Genomic DNA, 21,289 nt, shown 5'->3' with positions numbered 1-21,289 from the left:
CAGGTCCGCTCAAACTGCTGTGGTACTTTCCTCAAAAGACCACTACAGAATAAACTTGCACGGTTCTCCGACATCTTTAATTGATTTTGTCTGGACTTTAAAAGAGACTATGACCTCTGAGTTTGTTTCGGCATTTCTTCTCAGAGTAGTCGGATAGGAAATGCCGGCCTCATCTAGCTATTTGAAATATTGACGTGTAAAAGTGTTATTTTATAATCTATTTACAGAAATAAATATCATTTATCATTTATCATTTATCATTTATTGATAAGAAAACTTAATGTTTTGGAAAATGACATTGACATTTAATAAATTATGTCAATGTCTAATATAATGTCAAGCTGTTACATTTAATTTTCTATTGGCAAGTTTCGATTATATTTTGGGTCTTTACAAGCGTGCGACCGCGTCATAAGTCATTTTTGTCAGTACCCTTAGTACAAGTTAGCTTTATGTCGAACGAAAACGAAACGAGAGCGCGTTTGGCGCTCTGATTGGCCGGCCGAATAAACCAACCAATCAGAGCGCTCGCTCTCGTTTCTTTTCGTTTCCGAAGCATAGTCATACTAAGGGTATTATCTCTCGCTCATACTTATATGAGTTGTGCGGGATAAGCACATTGTTTTAACGTGACTTTTGTAATAGCCCAACTATAGTGTTATCATGCCAGTTTTTTAACGAATGCACTTTGCAATATTTTAGATATGAATATCGTGTTTAAAACTATCGTGAGACATACATAACTAAATAAACTGAAAATTATGGTTTACTCACGTACATTAATGAAGAAAAGCTCTACTAGTTTCCAGTCACAAAATCATGATTCATGATGATGAAGAGTCCCTCTGTGACTCGTACCTTTTTTTTTGAGGGGGAAAATCATCCAATGACTTCTCTCGCCTTGGGCGAGGCGAGAGGGAGTGTCAGACTCTTACTGACTAAAAACCACCCCGTTCCTTCTCCTGCTTTTCGAGCCGGAGCCCCGGTAAACCCGCTAGGTAGTCCGCAGCTCCGGATCAGGCATCAGCCCTACTGGGCCCCATCGGTGGTGGTCTAATGGCTCTTTGAGGCGCGCGCGGAACGCGACGCGCCGCACGCACGGGTGTGACTCGTACCTAGTACAGCTTTTCCCCATTAACACATTAAAGGCAAAGGGGGGTAAAAGTGACTGGCGCTAGCGAAAGATTTGCCTTCAACGGATTTTTGTTGGCAGTCAGTCTTAATTTACGTGATTTTTAATTAATTAAATGTATAAATTAAAATAAAAACTTACATTAATCATATCAAACTTCTCCGGCTCTAACCTGCAAAAGAAAAAAACAATCAGAATTAAAATAATTATAATATCCAAAGAGTTTATGTTTTTACTAGCTTCTACCAGCGGCTTCATCCGCGTGCCCTTGGGATAAAAAGTGTCCTATCAACTAAGCCAGCTCATAACCTGTGTGTGTACCAAATTTCATGAAAATCCGTTCAGTAGTTTTCTTTTAATGGAATAAAAGTAAACGACCTGAAGGATCACCTGATGGTAAGCAATCGTCGTCGCCCATGTACACTTCAAACACCAGAGGCGCTACAAATGCGTTGCCGGCCTTTTGGGGGTTAGGAATTTAAGGATTGTTGGGGAATCGGGCATCGGGAAGATTGGGAAGGGGGGTAATTGGGCCTCCGGTATAACATATAATCCGGAGCTGCGGACTACCTAGCGGGTTGACACTTCCTATCGCCTTGCCCAGGGCGGGAGAAGTCATTGGATGATTTTTCCCCCCTTAAAAAGGCTACGTTTTATCACGGAAACGCGGGCGAAGTCGCTTATAGAAGCTAGTAACATACTACATATAATATGTTAATGCTGACGAATTTATTTACTAATACAGTCAACAAACAAGTCTTTTATACATTATTAAACCAGTATTTCTTTATTTATGTATTTAAGTTTTTATAGTCACTTAGGGATGTTTGCACCAAAACCAAAAATGTTGAATATTATTATTGTAACTTTCGTGAAACATACTAAATTAATTATTATGTTATCGGCTTTCTGACGTAACGTTTTAACTCGACTAGTTTGAAGACATGCTAGAGGCTCATATTCATGAGCAGCATTCCGCGACACACGACGCGGCGATTGTCGCGCTGCTACTGGCTACGTTATGAGTAAGCCGATAACATAATAATTATTCAAGTATTCAAGTATTTATTGCATCCATAATGTACATAGGTGTTAGAAAATTCAGTATTTAGTCACAATTATGGACCCTGTCGGGCACAGAAATATATAAAATTCGTAGGAGATGTTGAATATCTCAAACACTAGACACTTTCGAACTAAAGACCTCAGGATAAATTTTGTAGGCAATTAGTTGTTTTATCACCTCCCGAGAGCAATATGTCAAATTACAAGTCATCATGTTTTATTTTCTTAAGCAGCGTCGTTTGCTAAAAAGACGATGTTCAATAAATATAATGATCCTTTTCGTTTATTTTGCTTACAACAAGATTAAAGTGGTTTCTAAATATATCGATGATTACATTTAAGGAAAACTTCGAAGACCCTTTAATCTTGAAGATAAAGAGACTTAAAGAACACAGCAATCATTGAGACATTTGAAGTTATAATTTATTTATTGCATTCCAATAAAAACAGACATTGTGAATCAAATATACATACTCGTATATCAGGATGTGTTTCGTCGTGTGAGTATTGTTACCGGAGGTCCAAACACCACTCCCAAATCTCCAAAAACACCAAATCCCCAACAATCCTCAAATTCCTAACTCCACCAAAGGCCGGCAACGCACTTGTAACGCCTCTGGTGTTTCAAGTGTCCATGGGCGGCGGCGATTGCTTACCATCAGGTGATCCATCTGCTCGTTTACCGGCTTACCTTATTAAAATATAAAAATACTGCAAAGTTGCAAATACTAGGTCCCTTAAGCAAACCTTTACTTAAGTTACTTCCCAAAGGCGATTTATGTAAGTAAACATCATTAGTATGTGTGACATATCGACTTGAATACATTATGTACAACTAAGTATATAGCTCTGCTACATATTAAATGTCAGCACATTAATTCGATACATATGCGTATCAATCAGTCCTTAATGTCTAGACGCAATAAATATTACCTATAAACGTGATTTTATTTTAAATTTAAATGTCAAAGGCCATCTTTACTTTAAAACTGTACACAGCTGTAACTACTGCGCGTAGCAAGCTGTGTGACATGTAGCGCGCTGTAGGAGTGTAGGGGAGTGCTGAGAGAGTGACAGACTGTACACAGCTGTAACTACTGCGCGTAGCAAGCTGTGTGACGTGTAGCGCGCTGTAGGAGTGTAGGGGAGTGCTGAGAGAGTGACAGACTGTACACAGCTGTAACTACTGCGCGTAGCAAGCTGTGTGACATGTAGCGCGCTGTAGGAGTGTAGGGGAGTGCTGAGAGAGTGACAGACTGTACACAGCTGTAACTACTGCGCGTAGCAAGCTGTGTGACATGTAGCGCGCTGTAGGAGTGTAGGGGAGTGCTGAGAGAGTGACAGTCTGTACACAGCTGTAACTACTGCGCGTAGCAAGCTGTGTGACATGTAGCGCGCTGTAGGAGTGTAGGGGAGTGCTGAGAGAGTGACAGACTGTACACAGCTGTAACTACTGTGCGTAGCAAGCTGTGTGACATGTAGCGCGCTGTAGGAGTGTAGGGGAGTGTAGGAAGTTGATTCTATATAAAAATGTGAATAAAATATGACTTACCTATATACAGAGTGGTCGTAAAATATACTTATTCGTAATGGTTGATCTATGCTTCTTTTCTTGACTATGTGAGCTGGTTCTATGTGAACGCCCCTTACTACCTGTGAACAAAAACAAAACATATTTTAAGTACTTACACATAATCAAAATATGTACAAATAAAAGTAATAATTAACACAAATCGAAAGTTTGTACGTTTGTTTGCGGACTACTTAGCGGGTTTACCGGGGCTCCGGCTCGAAAAGCAGGAATAGGAACGGAGTGGTTTTTAGTCAGTAAGAGTCTGATACGCGCCTCGCCCACGGCCCGAGAGAAGACATAAGTTGATTTTGCCTATTTAAAACATACTTCATACCAAGACGACTGAAGGGATCAAGATGATATTTTAAAACAGGGGTAGATTATGCTCTAGAATAATATAAAGCGGCATTTTTTCTCTGACAGAGACCACCGCTCTATGTACCGCTATACCTATAAAGAAGAAGAACCGCTGACAGTACCTAGCATTCTAGAGGTACGCGCCCACAGGCCCGCATCGTACGTATCGCACGCAACGGATTTTAGTTTGTCTTGTATAGAAACTCATACAACTGCGTCCACTGATCCGCATCGTACGGACCGCATCATCGGCAATGCCTACATGCGATGCGTACCGATGACGTCATACGAAATGCCGATGCCAAAAATCCTGGTGAAAGTGGCATCGACAATCTGATTCCTGATACTCGCGTCGGCAATCCGACCGCTGTCGATACAGTGGACGCAGTCTGAAAAATTAATCCGTTGAAGGTCTCAGCACACATATGGGATCGGAAAGGGATCGTAACCGTAACGCCTTTTGCCTCGCTGTCAACCAGGCGTCAACCTACCGTATGCACGTAACGAAAGCGTATCAGCACCGCCTGTACGTCAACTCGGCTACGGCTAGGCGACACCGCGCTTACGCCTCGCCGTCCCGTCGCTGGAGGGGAAAGGGGAAAGGGTGGACGAAGAGATGTGAGCTCGGGTACGGAGAGACGTAAGCGCGGGTACGGAGAGACGTAAGCGCGGGGACGGAGAAACGTAAGCGCGGGGACGATGAGCCGTAAGCGCGGGAATTCAAGTTCGGAGCCTGTTCCGAGGCGAGGCGATTACGTTATTATTCCGATTAGTGTGCGTTGCAGTAGGGAGTTTAATACAAACCATTCTGAACGGCTCGAGGCGATACGGTGACGATCCCTTTCCGATCCCATATGTGTGCTGAGATCCTGATGCGTACGATGCGGGCCTGTGGACGTTTACCCTTAAGGGAAACAGTAATGCTTAGATAATTAGTATTATTCAGCAATTACCGAGTGTTTCGTCTTACTGAGTCTAATGATTACAAATTACGGAGGTTTTTCCTTCCTCCAAGATGCCTTGGAAATATCCTCACGGAATAATCAATGTACCTTTTCCTGGCTGGGAAAAACAGATCTGCAATGTTACTAACTGTAAGTCGCTGTGGTTAAAGGAAAAAAAAGGTAATTTAAAAAACTAAAAAACCCGACTGCGTTTCTTAATAATATGAAAATAAAAAACCCTAAAACAAGAAAGTCATCATAAGTTGAGGCAGTCGGGACCCATTCTAAATATGAAGACTTAGTGAGGGCAGGCTATACGGCTGACTTTGTAGAATGGGTCCCGACTGGGCCCCGTGTTTTCGATCTTTGTGCGTAACATATACAATGTGATAGGGGTGAGACTTCTAACCCGTTAAGGCTGAGCACTACATCTAATTTTATCGACAAAAGTCAGGGGTCGAAGGGGTCGAATCCCCTCCCCCTAAAAATTATGGCTATTTTAATATTTTTTTTACTTTATGTGATATCAAAGGTGGTATGCGTCGTAGAAACAAAAAAACGACAAACGGTAGCTAATAACCTTGGCCAATCAATCCATTACTCTTTTCATTTGTTTGATAATGTTTTGGTGAGAAAAAAAATCATTTCTGAATTATTTTTACCGAAAATATCGCTATTTTTCAATATTTTCAAGTGGGGGTTCAACCCCCCATATTATTATTTTTTGTCATAAAATTAGATGTAGTACTCAACCTTAACGGGTTAGAAGTCTGACCCCTATCACAGTGTATATGTTTTAAGATCGAAAACATATATATTATGTTACGCTTTATAACATATAAATACTTCTGCCTACCTAAACGACGAAGAAAAACATTAACTAACAATTACGCAATTCCGTGAAATTAATTAATTATTTACCTACGCCATTTCTCAAAATAGAACAATATATTGTTCTTGTTACATACATATTATGTACATAACAACCAAACAAACAATTTGTATGGAATCCGTATTGTATTTCAATTGCGTAACGACCATAGACTCCTTATAATAGTAAGTGCGGGTCTGCGGACGGCGAGTAGGGGTAGCTCGCTGTCCGAATAAATCCAGACCCGTGGGGCGCGTCGTGTTCCGCGCGCGCCTCAAAGAGCCATCAGACCACCACAGATGGAGCCCAGTAGGGCTGATGCCTAATCCGGAGCTGCGGACTACCTAGCGAGCTTACCGGGGCTCCGGCTCGAAAAGCAGGAGAAGGAACGGGGTGGTCTTAGTCAGTAAGAGTCTGACACTCCCTCTCGCCTCTCCCAAGGCGGGAGAAGTCATAGGATGATTTTCCCACCTCAAAAAAAGACTCCTTATAATATTTTGATAAATAAAGAGTAACCTATGGAGTTTTCTGCTCGTTTAACAACAACAACAACAACAACAACGTCACCCGAGAATCTAACCCGAGACCCCTTGCCTGGCAGTCGCACTTGCGAGCACTCGACCAACGAGGCAGTCTTATTTAATACATAATGATAATAAAACCGTATCTAGGAAGGAAACATATGACTGTGCATGGTACATAACACACGATGCAATAATGCATTTCAATTTTAAACCTTTTGCTACTAAAAATAGGTTTAAGATTACCTCGGTCTAACCCTGACCTGGATTAAAACCTTCCGTATTGACGTAGGTACCTTGTAAAAAACCAATGTCTTTCCTGATAGGCTGTTGGCCATCAGAACATCAGGCCTAAGGTATGATAGGTAGACTACCTCGCTTTTTATGTTTACGGAAACTAGTTTCTCAAAAATGTACCCTTAACCGAAGAATACTACCCTTTTTTGAATTCTCAATTCTTTATTGCATTTATTAATTATTACGACAGTAAACTGTCGAGCACAGCAAAAGATAATACAAACATTTTCGAGGGGGAAAATCATCCAATGACTTCTCCCGCCTTGGGCGAGGCGAGAGGGAGTGTTAGACTCTTACTAACTAAAAACCACCCCGTTCTTACTCCTGCTTTTCGAGCCGGAGCCCCGGTAGCTGCGGGGGCCTTAAGGATTACTACACTTATTTTTTATTTTGTCATGTAAGATAACAATACTTCGAAAAAACGAATCAAAGTTTAGGAGTGGTAGAAATGACGTCATTTCTGCGTATAAAATGTACCTAGAAGTGACGTCACGCGATATTTCAAATCGATATATCTTCGAAAGTATTTGTTTCCCTAAAATAAAAAATACGTGTCTAATATTTTATAATAATCTACAAGACGGACATTAAAATAAAAATTAATCATCTATCCTATTCTCATTATCTAAAAGCCTTTTTGAAAATGATAAAGACGTAAAATTCTCACCATCTTTTTAAATAAACTGTCAAGTGTCAGGACATTATAAATTGCTGAAGAACGGAGGACTATCATAATTCACTACAACTAGAGAAATAATTAATGAAAACCTTTAAAACAAATGAAAAAGGTAGGTCCTGGAAGCAAATACAAAGAGGAGATGTCATAACTGGATTTCCCTTTAACATAACGCGTGACACTTTACGGGGAGCGCGGGTCGTTACAAACCACGCCCCTCTCTATTTCCCATCTAGCGGTCCCATACTACAAACACGTTGCCAATTGGCGGTGCCTGGGCTTCGATTCCCGCACGAAGCAACTCTTTACAAAGTGTGATCCACAAATTGTTGTTTCGGGTTTGAGTGTCATGTGTATGTGAACTTGTATGTTTGTAAACGCACCCACGACACAGGAGAAAATGGTAGTGTGGAGCAACTATTTAAAAAAAATGTCCACATTTTAATGTGCCACTTTCTGAGCGCTTATAACCTATCTACACCTTTTTACTTATAATATCATTGGACAGAGTCCATTTGTTTTATCACAGTGCACGATCACATTATTGGACCTCCTCTTTGTACTTTCTGGGCGCTTAAAATCTATCTACACCTTTTTACTTCTAATATCATTGGACAGAGCCGTATTTTTGTCACAGTGCACAATCACATTATGGCATCTCCTCTTTGTACTTGCTTCAAGGTATTTTCTTAATAATAAAATATTAAATCGCTTCTTGAAATATTATGTTTGAAAGCAAAATTAAAAATGTTTTTAAACCCTTTGAGCACCTGTGTCAAGACACATATTATTATATACAAAACCTCACGCCTGTCTCCCATGGGGGTAGGCAGAGACAATGGAACGCCAATTGCTACGAATCTTACACACTTCTTTCGCTTCATCAACAGTCATCAGTCTTTTCATGCATGCTCGTCGGTTAAAGGTACTTTTAATTTGGCCTTTTTTTAATATATCGCCAATCTGGCCCGCCTTTTTTTTTAGGGTGAAAAATCATCCAATGACTTCTTCCGCCTTGGGCGAGGTGAGAGAGAGTGTCAGACTTTTACTGACTAAAAACAACCCCGTTCCTACTCCTGCTTTTCGAGCCCCGGTAAGCCCGCTAGGTAGTCCGCAGCTCCGGATTAGGCATCAGCCCTACTGGGCCCCATCTGAATCTGGCCCGTCTGGGGCGCCCTCTACCGATGGCCATTTGACACATTTTTATTTATATCATTACAAGGACAAATTCGTATACAGAATGAGTATTTAACGAGCTAATATTAATTCTTAAGTTACTCGGCTTATATTAATTTGCATACCTAATACTAATTGACACCAATTTGTTAAGAAATTGATATGATACGTTCATTAAAAAGGATAACTCTTTTTTAAGAGGTCTGTGAATTGAAATAAATTCATTTTATCAAATATTTTTTATGGTATAAGCCGGTAAACGACCCGAGGGATCACCTGATATAAATTTTAAACTGACATGGTCGAAATATCAGAAACTCATAGAAATAGAAAAACATGGTAAATATCCCGTTTCGAGTTCTAATACTAGGATCACCTGATGGTAAGCAATCGCCGCCACCCATGGACACTTGAAACACTAGAGGCGTTACAAGTGCGTTGCCGGCCTTTTCGGGGTTAGGAATTTAACGGTTGTTGGGGAATCGGGGATTGGGAATTGGGCCTCCGGTAACCTCACTCACGCAACGCAAGTGATTCGTCTGCTTTTTTACCAGCTTATGCCATAAAAAGCTTAGGGGTTCTTTAAAATTGAAGAGTAGTTGATGAAAACTGGTCGTTAAGTTACTAGTAAATTTTTTTTATAACATTCGAAAATAGCCAATCTCATTAATACCAAAATTAAAAGTACCCTTAAGATTGCAACTGCATCGAAGCGAAGCGGAGAAATATTAAATGATAAATGATATTTATTTTTGCAAATAGGTTACAATGTAACTCTTTTACACGTCAATCTCTTAAATAGCTAGATGAGGCCGGCATTTCCTATCGGACTACTCTGAGAAGAAATGCCGAAACAAACTCAGAGGTCATAGTCTCTTTTCAAGTCCAGAGAAAATCAATTAAAGATGTCGGTATAAAGTATTAACCAATAGGATTGCACAAAATGTTTGCTCATCTTTAGTGGACAGATTTCTCCGTTTCCCCGCTCCGCTCCGGTGGTCAGGCAACCTAACCGACGAGCATGCATGAAAACACTGATGACTGTTGATGAAGCGAAAGAGGTGTGTAAGTAAAAAGTAAAAAAAGTACACCATGCCTTATATCCCCGGAGAGGTAGCTAGAGGTGCATTTGCAACATTACGGCACGTAATGCCGCTATACAATGTACACACACTTTTCACCATTTGTGTTATAAGACCCATGTAATAGGGGGTGAGCCTGTTGCCATATACTGGGCACATTTCCAGACTCCGTGCTACTACTGAGAAATTTTCGAAAAACTGAAAAAGCCAATTAATACTGCCTCGTTGGTCGCAAATGCGACTGCCGGGCAAGAGGTCTCGGGTTTGATTCTCGAATCGGGCACAAGTATGTAAGATTTGCGGCAATTGGCGTTTCATACTTCATAGCCTCTGTCTACCCCCATGGAAGACAGGCGTGAGTTTATGTATGTGTGTATGCTCACTAATACTTTGTTCCCTATACTTTAAGACCCTGAGTTTGGCAGACGCAATGGGGCCTACCGTATATTTTCTTTCTTGCTTTTCGAAAATTTTGTCAGAAGTAGCACGGAGTCTGGAATTTTGCCCAATATGATCACCCCATATTACATGGGACTTATAACACAATTGGTAAAAAGTGGGTGTACATTGTGTAGTGGCATTACGTGCTGTAATGCGTGCACCTCTACCTACTAGATAAAATACGTGACGTTGTAAATCATATTATAGATTGCGCTAGTGTCAACCTGTCGATTTTCATTCAATAGAGGTTCTCCCGGCTTATGTAGGGCGACACCATTGGACGTTCAGTAATTGATAGCTGCTGTGATTGGACTAAAAACCACCCCTGTTCCTACATCCTACGTCCATCGAGGTGGAGCCCGAAAAATCAACAGCCCCATTGGTAGTCCGCAGCTCCGTAGTTTTAATTTAATATTTTCAATGTACAGAATTAACACCTCTACAGTTTCATTATATGTATAGATAGATTATGAGACCTGATCAAGTATCAAATGCTTATGAGGCGTATAAATGGAATATAATATGATATGCCATTAGCTGCGTCCACCCATCCATAACTTCTTATTTTACTGTGGCGACACGTGACAAGTGACAGATGACAGAAGTCGCATAATACACGATCGACGAGCAAAACAACGGATGACGTCTTAAAAGTGCCCGGTATATGGCAATAAGCGCACCACCTATGGGACTTACAACATAAATTGTGAAATGTGGGTTTACATTGGCATTATGTGCCATAATGTGCACCTCTGCCTACCCCTTCGGGGATTAAGGGCGTGACGTTATGTATTATTATGTATGTACGTATGGTACGTCTTAAATCCTACATCGCACATAATATGAACTTTCGTCTCGTCACGCCTTTTATCCCCGAAGAGGTAGGCAAAGGTGCACATTACGACACGTAATGCCGCTATACAATGTACACCCACTTTTCACCATTTGTGTTATAAGTCCGATGTAATATAGGGTGAGCCTATTGCCATATACTGGACACAATTCCAGGCTCCGTGCTACTACTGAGAAATTTTCGAAAAGCCGTAAAAAGCCCAGAAATTCTTCGCCCGATCCGAGACTTCTTATTCGGTAGTCACAATCGCAACCACTTGGCCAACGAGGCAGTATTTTTTAATCTTTATATATATAATTCTTCTGTACGTGTGTATGTCACTGAACTCCTCTTAAACGACTTAACGGATTTTGATGAAACTTTTTGTGTGTGTTCAAGAGGATCTGAGAATGGTTTAGATTCACAATTTTGTCCGCTGGACAAAGTTTTTTTAATTAATTTTTAATTTATTAGTAGTTGTTGATTTTGGAATGTTTTACATCGGATCCGACGGACGGCGCTACCATCGCAGTGTCAAATATTAATGACGTTAGATATTGTCATAACATTTGAATAATAATTTTCATCAAAAAGGTCCAGAATGTTTTAGCTTATTAAAAAAAGTTTAAAATTTTCAAATTAACGTGTAGACAGGACAACGTCTGTCGGGTCCGCTAGTATTTTTACATAATAAATCTGAAGCTTAGTTGAAGATTTGAAAGCACCAATCTACTGAAGTATAGGAAGCCTACTCTTAAATCCAATGGGGATGATGATTGGGTCAAAAATAAATTATTACAACTTTTCAATACAATAAAATATTCAAAAATAATCACACTCTCATTCATACATTTGATGAACTACTTAATTTTCGATTTTTTCTAGCTAAATTTCTAGAAATAAGTCTGCTATTTGACGTCAAAATCTGATGACGTCATAATAGAGTATTTCATACAAAGTTCATAGAAAATATCGTTTTTGACGTTTCGAAAAAAGTATTGAATTTGACTAGTAGGAAACTAGCCTTTTCCGATCGATCGACATTGATATTGTAAAATTTCGTACTCTCGAATTGCAACACTAGCGCCCATTGCATCCGTATTGCGCGGATATTGAATGAACTTAATGCTACGCTATTTTAACAGCTACGATTGGGGTGCTATAGTTTCAACATGGAATAAATCAATCAGTCACTTTTGAAGTATTGCAATTTCAATTTTCTCAATATACAAGGTGTAAACGGAACGCTTTTTTTTATGAGAGACTCCGGTAAACGAGCAGAAATATCACCTGATGGTAAGCAATCGCCGCCGCCCATGGACACTTGAAACACCAGAGGCGTTACAAGTGCGTTGCCGGCTTTTTGGGATTAGGAATTTAAGGGTTCGGGAATTGGAGATTGGGAAGATTGATAAGCGGGCAATTGACGCGGCTGGGCAACTGGCTGCCGTGCAATGTGTAGCTGGTTCTTTCCCGCACGGAGCTATTTGTGTGATCCACAGATTGTTGTTCCGGGTCTGGGTGTCATGTGTATATGAACTTGTATGTTTGTAAACGCATCTACGACACAGGAGAAAATCCGGGTAACGTTTTTTAAATCAAGCAAACAAAAGAATGTTTATTTTATGTAATAATAGTTGTAATCAACTGCTTAAGGCTGATGTTGCATGAATAACACGAAAACAAAAACGATTAAAATTATAAAAACAAAAAAAAATGCGTTTTTCGGAAGCGTTCCGGTAACAACCTGTATATAGAAGATTGAAATTGCATTGACATTGAGATTGGTTTCAAGAGTAAGCGCTCTGATTGAATTTTAATTAATTTACGGATAGTCCATTTATCGAGAAAGGCTAATGACTTCTCCGACCTTAGGCGAAGCGACTAAAAAACACCCCGTTCCTACTCCTGTTTGTCGAGCTGGAGCCCCGGTAACCCGCTAGGTAGTCCGCAGCTCCGGACATTTATTTAGCTTACTAAATGGTGAAAACCACCCCGTTCCTACTTCTGCTTTTTGAGCCGGAGCCTTGGTAACCCGTTAGGTAGTCCGCAGCTCCGAGTTAGCATCAGCCCATCACCATCTGTGGTGATCTGATGGCTCTTTGAACACGCACGTACGCACGGGTCTGGTTCTGGTCGGGCGGCGAGCTAACCTTGCTTGCCTTACAGACCCGCATTTACGATGGCCGGAGATCATCACACGATCCCCGACGACCGGAATGTATCTAACTGCAGGGTTCCCTACGGCCTATTTCAATAACCTATCTATCTGTAGACTTGCGGGTCTGCGGACGGCGAGTAGGGGTTGCTCGCCGCCCGACCAGATCCAGACCCGTGCGTGTGGCGCGTCGCGTTCCGCGTGCGCCTCAAAGAGCCATCAGACCACCACAGATGGGGCCCAGTAGGGCTGATGCCTGATCCGGAGCTGCGGACTACCTAGCGGGTTTACCGGGGCTGTTCGAAAAGCAGGAGTAGGAACGGGGTGGTTTTTATTCAGTAAGAGTCTGACACTCCCTCTCATCTCGCCCAAGGCGAAAGAAGTCATTGGACGATTTTCCCCACTCAAAAAAAAAAATTCTATCTGTAGATTTGCTTACTAGAATTAATATTTTGACACATTTGTATAAAGAGAGGGAATAGTACAACATAACTGGTGTAAAGTTGCAACTTTAGTAAAACCATTCACTTTGTACAGATTTCCATTAACTTTAACGACAGTTGCTACAATAAAATGTAATTTGAAAAGTCTCTTACAAGATTTATTTCAGTTATTTATTTATCGTTATGTTTTCAAGTGGATGTGGCATTGTTACAGTTTATATTTTTACGTGTGAGTATTCATTTCAATTTCTTTTTTATGGAACACGCCAGTAAACGAACAGGCATATCACCTGATGGTAAGCAATCGCTGCCGCCCATGGACACTCGAAACATCAGAGGCGTTACAAGTGCATCGTCGGCCTTTTGGGGGTTAGGAATTTAAGGGTTGTTGGGGAATCGGGGATTGGGAAGGGTGGAATTGGGCCTCCAGTAACCTCACTCAAACAACGAAACACGACGCAAGCGTTGTTTCACGTCGGTTTTCTGCTCGGCCGTGGTATCACTCCGGTCCAGCCGATACCACGTGCCGAAGCATGGCTCTCCCAAACTTTAAATTACCTTACTCTTTACTACGGCAATAGGCTCACCTACATCCGACTTAGAACACAAATGGTGACAAGTGGGTGTATATTGTATAGCGGTATGACGTGCCGTAATATACACCTCTGCCTACCCCTTCGTTAATAAAAGGCGTGATATTGCATGTACATATAATTATTTAAAATAAAGAATGATATTTATTTTCAGATCTCAGCCTCAGCAATACTTTAACTAACAATACGAATACTAATACCACAATAATGCCAACCACACATTCAGAAAACAACAAAACCGAAAATAAAAACACAGACGACACTATTGTTCTTAAAAACAACACAGCAAACGAAACAAATGATTCTAAAGAACTGATAAACATATACATAGGCATAGATAGAGGAATTGGAAACGTCAATATGACATTGACAACTATGACAGCTAATGTAACTAGCATAGACAATATAAAAGCTGATTTGAGAATCAAAGAAGTAATTGACAATGTGGTTAAAGCTTATATAAGTAAGAGAAGTTTGAATACAGTTAAAGTAGGTGAAGATTACCATCAAAACGGTCATGATCATCATATTACTCATAAAAGATCAGCTGCTGAATATAAGCCACCTTCCGACGAGGAGACAGATGATTATTTGGTTAATTATGTTGAAAGGACTAATTTGGAACTTAAGAGAGCTGAGGAAACATCTCCTGCTAACATAGTAACGCCATGGACTACCAAAACTGAGGACTGGACTGCTAAAAACGAGGAAGTATATGAGGACTTCGATACGCTAGATTTTTTTTCAAACTATGGCATGCCAAGTTACCCGAATTACTATACAACATTCTCTGATTACTCCGGAACGTATAATCCACGTGTAAATTACGAAACTAATCAATATAAAACTATACCTTATGATTATAATACAAATACAATTGGGAATAATGATATGAAACACACAAACTCACTAACAGACTTCGAAAACTACGATTTACTTGATGATTTAAATGAATACTTTGATGATTATAGTACAACTAAAAATATAATTGAACCATATAACGAAATATACCCAAACGCAGTTGAAAATCCGGATAAAATACCTCCACATAATCAAATGTCAACAAATGCAAATAATCCTATTGAAGATGTGGATAAAATACCTAATTATGATACATATAGAGCGGTACAAGAATACAGACCACGTAATTTTGAAAATTATCCAGAAGAATATTATCAAAATTATGATTTTGGACAGAACACGCCAGTATCTGTGACTCCAGGACAAAAACTTGTAACTCCAAATGGGATACCTGCATATATACCTATTAATAACATACTAAACCACGACAATATCGACAAAACACGGAAAGGTGCAGAAACAATAAAAAATCGACCTAATCATCAAAATTATAGACAAAATATAAAACATATTGACCGACAGTTCCTATATGTAAGACCGACGATAAAACCAAAACCAATTATACTAAAAACCACTCAAATGTATGCAAAAATAATGACAAAACAAACGAATACAATTAAAATAAATTTACGTAGAAATAACATGGAAACGAATGCTGTCAATACTAGAAATTATATTAAAAATACTCTAACAAATCAAGAAATAATAGCAAAAGATAAAATAACAAATGTAACTGTAAAAGAAAATCCACTTAAAATAATAGAAAATGCAAATAATAAAGCCACAAGACATGACCAAAATCGCGTTGAAGATAGTCACATACCAACAGATTCTATAAACGAAACTGCAACGCTACATACAGGGAAGAATATTAACATATTCATTATAAACAATCTCATAAAGAAAGATCCAGAGAACCAAAGTGAAACAAATAAAACTACACCTTATGTTCAAAATCAAACGTTACATATTGGAAAACAGACGCAACCGCAAATAAATTTAGAAAAAATCAATGTAATGCTAGTAAAAACTAACGTTACACATAAACCAATGGATAATTTGTATAAAACCAATAACATTGGTGATCATAAACTACATATACACACTAAAAATTCAACAACCATATTTAAAAATCATGAAACAGGTTTAAACAAGAATTGTATGGCAAGGAAACGTCTCAACGCACACAATAATAAAATTATAACTAAATTACAAAGACATAAAGATCATATACATAGAATTAGACATATACCTATAACAAACGAAGTTTTAACATATAACTGCAATGGTAATTTAAAAGAATATAACAATAAGAATTCTGTCTCAAAAGATTCCATTATAAAACTTAATAAAACGAACATAGAATATCATAATCATTATCATAAACAAAAGAAGACCACTGTTACAAATAAACATAGCCCAATTACTACGAAATTGTTTAACAGATATAATCCTATCATTATAAAACAAAATGTACCGAAAATCAAAGGCAGACCTGACGATAATGTAATCAAAAAGAAGTTAGGAAACTTTGCTATGGTGAAACGAAAAACACATTTCACATTACCTGAATACGATTTCCATAAAGTTTATTCGAATCGCAAGAAAGGATTTTTCAATCGACGCAGATACTTGAATACTTATAAAAGAATTCCCAATACGGTTTTGAAACACAGAAACATGAATTTAAAATGGAATGAAAGAGCGAAGAAGAAAGTAACGCGAAATTATATGGATTCAGATATTAATATTGATTATATTCCATCATTATTATACCCGACAGAAGAACAAAAAATGCAAATACTTAACATTTTAAGAAAACAAACAGACATACTAGGCAAACTAGCAGTATCATTCAAAAAAATCGCAAGAAAACAAAAGGCTGATGATTTCGATTTACTCTTCGCTCAAGTATCAGCCAAACACGAAATTGATAAAACTAAAAGACCAATTACTACAGTTTTAACCACAACTAAACTTCCGACTACAATTCTTACTCTATTTGACGAAACAGAGGTAAGGGAGGCATTGAAAAAGGATCCCTTAGTGAAAAGGATACTAAAGTTAGGTAATTTAAAGAGAGAAAAGTATTTGAAAGACATACAGAGGAATTTAAATCAAAATAATGAAATCGTATTAAATTTAAGCAGCGTGGCAACATCCCCTGTGTCCATCTCTACTCCTGCTTTATAAGAGGGGATTTTTTTAGGGAAGAAAATCATCCAATGACTTCTCCTGCCTTGGGCGAGGCGAGAGGGAGTGTCAGACTCTTACTGACTAAAAACCACCCCGTTCCTACTTCTGCTTTTCGAGCCGGAGCCACGGTAAACCCGCTAGGTAGTCCGCAGCTCCGGATCAGGCATCAGCCCTACTGGGCCCTATCTGTGGTGGTATGAAAAAGACTAAGTCTATTTGACAGAGACCGGGCAACAGCGCTCTCTGATAACACATCACACATACATCATCAACCTATAAGTGGCCACTGCTGACCAAAGGCCTCTTACACGGAGAAGGTTTGAGCATTTTTTGCTATAAACCTCACGGAGCCCGAGACCTTTCCAACGAATGCAAAACCGTGGAAATCGGTTCGTGCGTTCTGGAGTTATAGCGTCAGGAAGGAAAACCTGACTTATTTTTATATTATATATTATAGATAAGTAGCCTAAGTCACTCCTTAGTATACCAGCTACCTATGAATAAAAGGCCCGTTAAAATCTGTCCAGTCATTTTAGAGATTAGCTGGAACAAATAGACAGACAGACCAAATTACTCGTTTACCGGCTTATACCACAAAAAAATATGATTTAAATTAAGTTTGTACATAGTAGTAAGTTAATAAAGTTTTTAAAATTAACTTTAGTTTTTTGTTTTTCTAATTAACTATAACTTTCATACAAAATATGTGTTGGACATTTTAATATCATGTTTCAGTGACGTTTGTAAATAAAAAAATAAATACTATATGCAACGTCACGCCTTTCATCCCCGAAGGGGTAGGCAGAGATGCACCTGTACATTACGACACGTAAAGCCACTTTATCGCCTCCATTTTTTAAAGTCAGGTAATATGATAAAGCCTTCTCCTAATTCTGAAAAACACTATGCTGAAAACCGCATTAAAATCGGTTTAGCTAAAAGCGAGATAATCGCACAGAAACATACATACATACAGGTAAAGCTGAGAACCTCCTTTTTTTCGAAGTCGGTTAATAAAGAAACTTGACTGCCTCGTTGGTCGAGTGGCCGCAAGTGCGACTGCCGGGCAAGGGATCTCGGGTTCGATTCCCGGGTCAGGCGAAGTATTGTTGGGTTTTTTTTCGGATTTTCGAAAAAGAAAATATCTCAGTAGTAGCACGGAGTCTACAAACGTGGCCGGTATATGGCAATGGGCTCACCCCCTATTACATGGGACTTATAACACAAATAGTGAAAAGTGGGTGTACATTGTATAGCGGCATTACGTGCAGTAATGTGCACCTCTGCCTACCCCTTCGGGGATAAAAGCGTGACGTTAATAAAGAAAGTCTTTTAAAATATAATAAATATGTATATCTATACAGTTATATATTACCTGTTATATAACAAACCAATATTATCACATAACAACGAAATAAAATATTAGAAGAAAAAGTCACTTTTACTTTTTTTTCCAAGAACTCAACTCAACAATTCACGGAATAAAATTTAAATAAATAAAATAAAATACGTCATTATACATGTTTTTGATCAAAACATTGTGTAATCTTATAAATATTTAAATAAACCTGATAGACCAGTACTTTATCCGAAGCTGCGGACTACCTAGCGGGTTTACCGGGGCTCCGACATAAAACAGTACCCTTAGTATGAGTTTGCTTTTAAGTGTGGGATAGCCATGCTTCGGCACGAATGAGCCGGCTCGACCGGACATACTTCGTATAACTACATACCATGTGGAAAAGCACTCATAGGCCTGAAATCCTCTTCGGAGCTGCGGAACTACCTAGCGAGTTTACCGGGGCTCCGGTTCGACAGGCAGAGGTAGGAACGGGGTAATTTTTAGGGCCGTAAGAGTCTGACACACCTCTCGCCTCGCCTAAGATGAGAGAAGTCATTGGATGATTTACCCCCTTAAAAAAAATGGTCTGAAATCCGGCCATTAAAAATAAATCTCACATCAGATATAAAAATTAAAGCCAGAGTTTTATCAAAACGAATACGAGAGGAAAATTAGTTAAAAAAATAACATTTACATTTATACAGTCAAATTGAAAACGTGCCTCCATCGTACACATGTATTTTAACTTATAGGTACATATATGTATGTACGACCTACATACATATATGTACGACCTACCGTTGCTCATGACTTCATCCTCGTAGAATAATGATTTACCACAGAATTTGGGTTTTTCCTAAGATGTATGTAATCAACATCACGCCTTTTATCCCCGAAGGGGTAGGCAGAGGTGAGAAATAAGCTATGCTATAATATTACTAATTACTACATATATTTTAGTTAACCTTAATATTAATCTTGTGAAGTATTTAATAAATTATTATTTTATTTAAAACACCTTTTTTATTTTTAACTTCTGTATAATACATATTGTTTTATACGCAACGTCACACTTTTTATCCCCGAAGGGGTAGGCAGAGGTGCTCATTACGGCACGTAATGCCGCTATACAATGTACACCCACTTTTCACCATTTGTGTTATAAGTCCCGTGTAATAGGGGTGAGCTTATTGCCATATACTGGACACAATTCCAGACTCCGTGCTACTACTGAGCAATTTTCGAAAAACTGAACAAAGTCCAGTAATACTTTACCCGACCCGGGAATCGAACCCGAGACCCCTTATCCGGCAGTCGCACTTACAACCACTCGACCAACGAGGCAGTCAAAGAAAAAAATCAAATTTCAAATATCGATAAACAAACCCAAATCGATTCTCGTCTTACGTAATCAATCGATTCCATATTCCATTATGAATTCACATCACTATTGAATCTTGTTATCGGTGATATTTTTGGCGCGGCGAGTCAAAGGTCACTCGCTATTCTGCTATAACTTTCTAAATGCACAGATTGTAATTAGATGCATTTTTGAAAGTATTCTCTTTATCTTTCGATTATGTAAAGATGGGAGAACGCCTCTCGTGTTTAAATGGTGAATCATTTATTATAATTTTAACCCTGAGGCGATCCGGAGCTGCGAACAACGTAAAAGGTTACCGGAGCTCCGGCTCAAAGCAGGAGAAGTTCCTTCTCCCGCCTTGGGCGAGGCGAGAGGGAATGTCAGACTCTTACTGACTAAAAACCACCCTGCTCCTACTCCTGCTTTTCTAGCCGAAGCCCTGGTAAAACTGCTACCTAGCAGTTTTGCGGTCTACCTAGTTCGCAGCTCCATAGTTTAATGGACAGAGTTAAAATTTTTGGTTAATATAATATTTTCATAATACTATTCATAAGATTTTTTATACAGAAACTAGCTTCTGCCACCGGTTTCCTGTGGGGCCGTGGTACACTCCGGTCGAGTCGGCCCATTCGTGCCGAAGCATGGCTCTCCCACACTTAATAATAATATTGAAAAGACGAACATTTGTACAAATACACACATACTTACATACATATTTACTTGCATTACTTTTTTTATCTTATATGCACTAGATTCGATTCCAAGAATAATATCGAATGATCATGATCGCAATGGTGATTGCTGTCACTTTTTTGAGGTTAACTCAAAGATTTGCCGCCACTTTTTGACAGATGTCAAAGTGTGTTAAATTGACGATTGTAATATATTATAATATAAAAATATATAGCTGATGATTTTGTTTAGTTGTTTGTTTAAATGCGCTAATATTCGGAACTAGTGGTTCGATTTAAATAATTATTTTTGTGTTGAATAGTGCCTCACAGAAAACCGACGTCAAACAACGCTTGCGTTGTGTTTCGTTGTGTAAGTGAGGTTACCGGAAGCCCAATTCCCCCCTTCCTAATCTTCCCTATCCCCATTCTCCAAAACCCTTAAATTCCTAGCCCAGACATGAAAATAAAAATTAAAGTCATCTAACCTATTCTTTTTGTGTTGAATAATCCATTTATTAAGGTTTATAACAGGCTATAAAGCATCTCGCTATGATCAATAGGAGCTGAGCAGAGTGGGTGTAACCACGTGGAAGTAGCAAACAGGATAATATGTCGTCCATGGCAACAATATAAATGTTACGGAGAATAGTGAAAATACCTTTTTTCGAGATATCTTCCCACACCATTACACA

At 39.0% G+C, this 21,289-nt stretch overlaps 1 protein-coding gene across 2 annotated transcripts in view; it reads right to left on the bottom strand.

The window, feature by feature from the left end:
- LOC118280911 (leishmanolysin-like peptidase) overlaps positions 1 to 21,289 on the bottom strand; it is a 125,503-nt gene that overhangs the window by 38,339 nt on the left and 65,875 nt on the right. For both annotated transcript variants that reach the window (XM_050700933.1, XM_050700934.1), the window contains exons 2-3: positions 3,750 to 3,850; positions 1,274 to 1,304 (exon numbers count right to left, since the gene is read on the bottom strand). In XM_050700933.1, the coding sequence (XP_050556890.1) occupies positions 1,274 to 1,304; positions 3,750 to 3,850 (132 nt within the window). The remainder of the gene's footprint in view (positions 1 to 1,273; positions 1,305 to 3,749; positions 3,851 to 21,289) is intronic.

This window comes from Spodoptera frugiperda, chromosome 19 (assembly GCF_023101765.2).
Source record: "Spodoptera frugiperda isolate SF20-4 chromosome 19, AGI-APGP_CSIRO_Sfru_2.0, whole genome shotgun sequence".
Classification (NCBI taxonomy): Eukaryota; Metazoa; Arthropoda; class Insecta; order Lepidoptera; family Noctuidae; genus Spodoptera; species Spodoptera frugiperda.
Note: the sequence above shows the minus strand (reverse complement) of the source record. Positions and strands in the feature narration are given on the sequence as shown.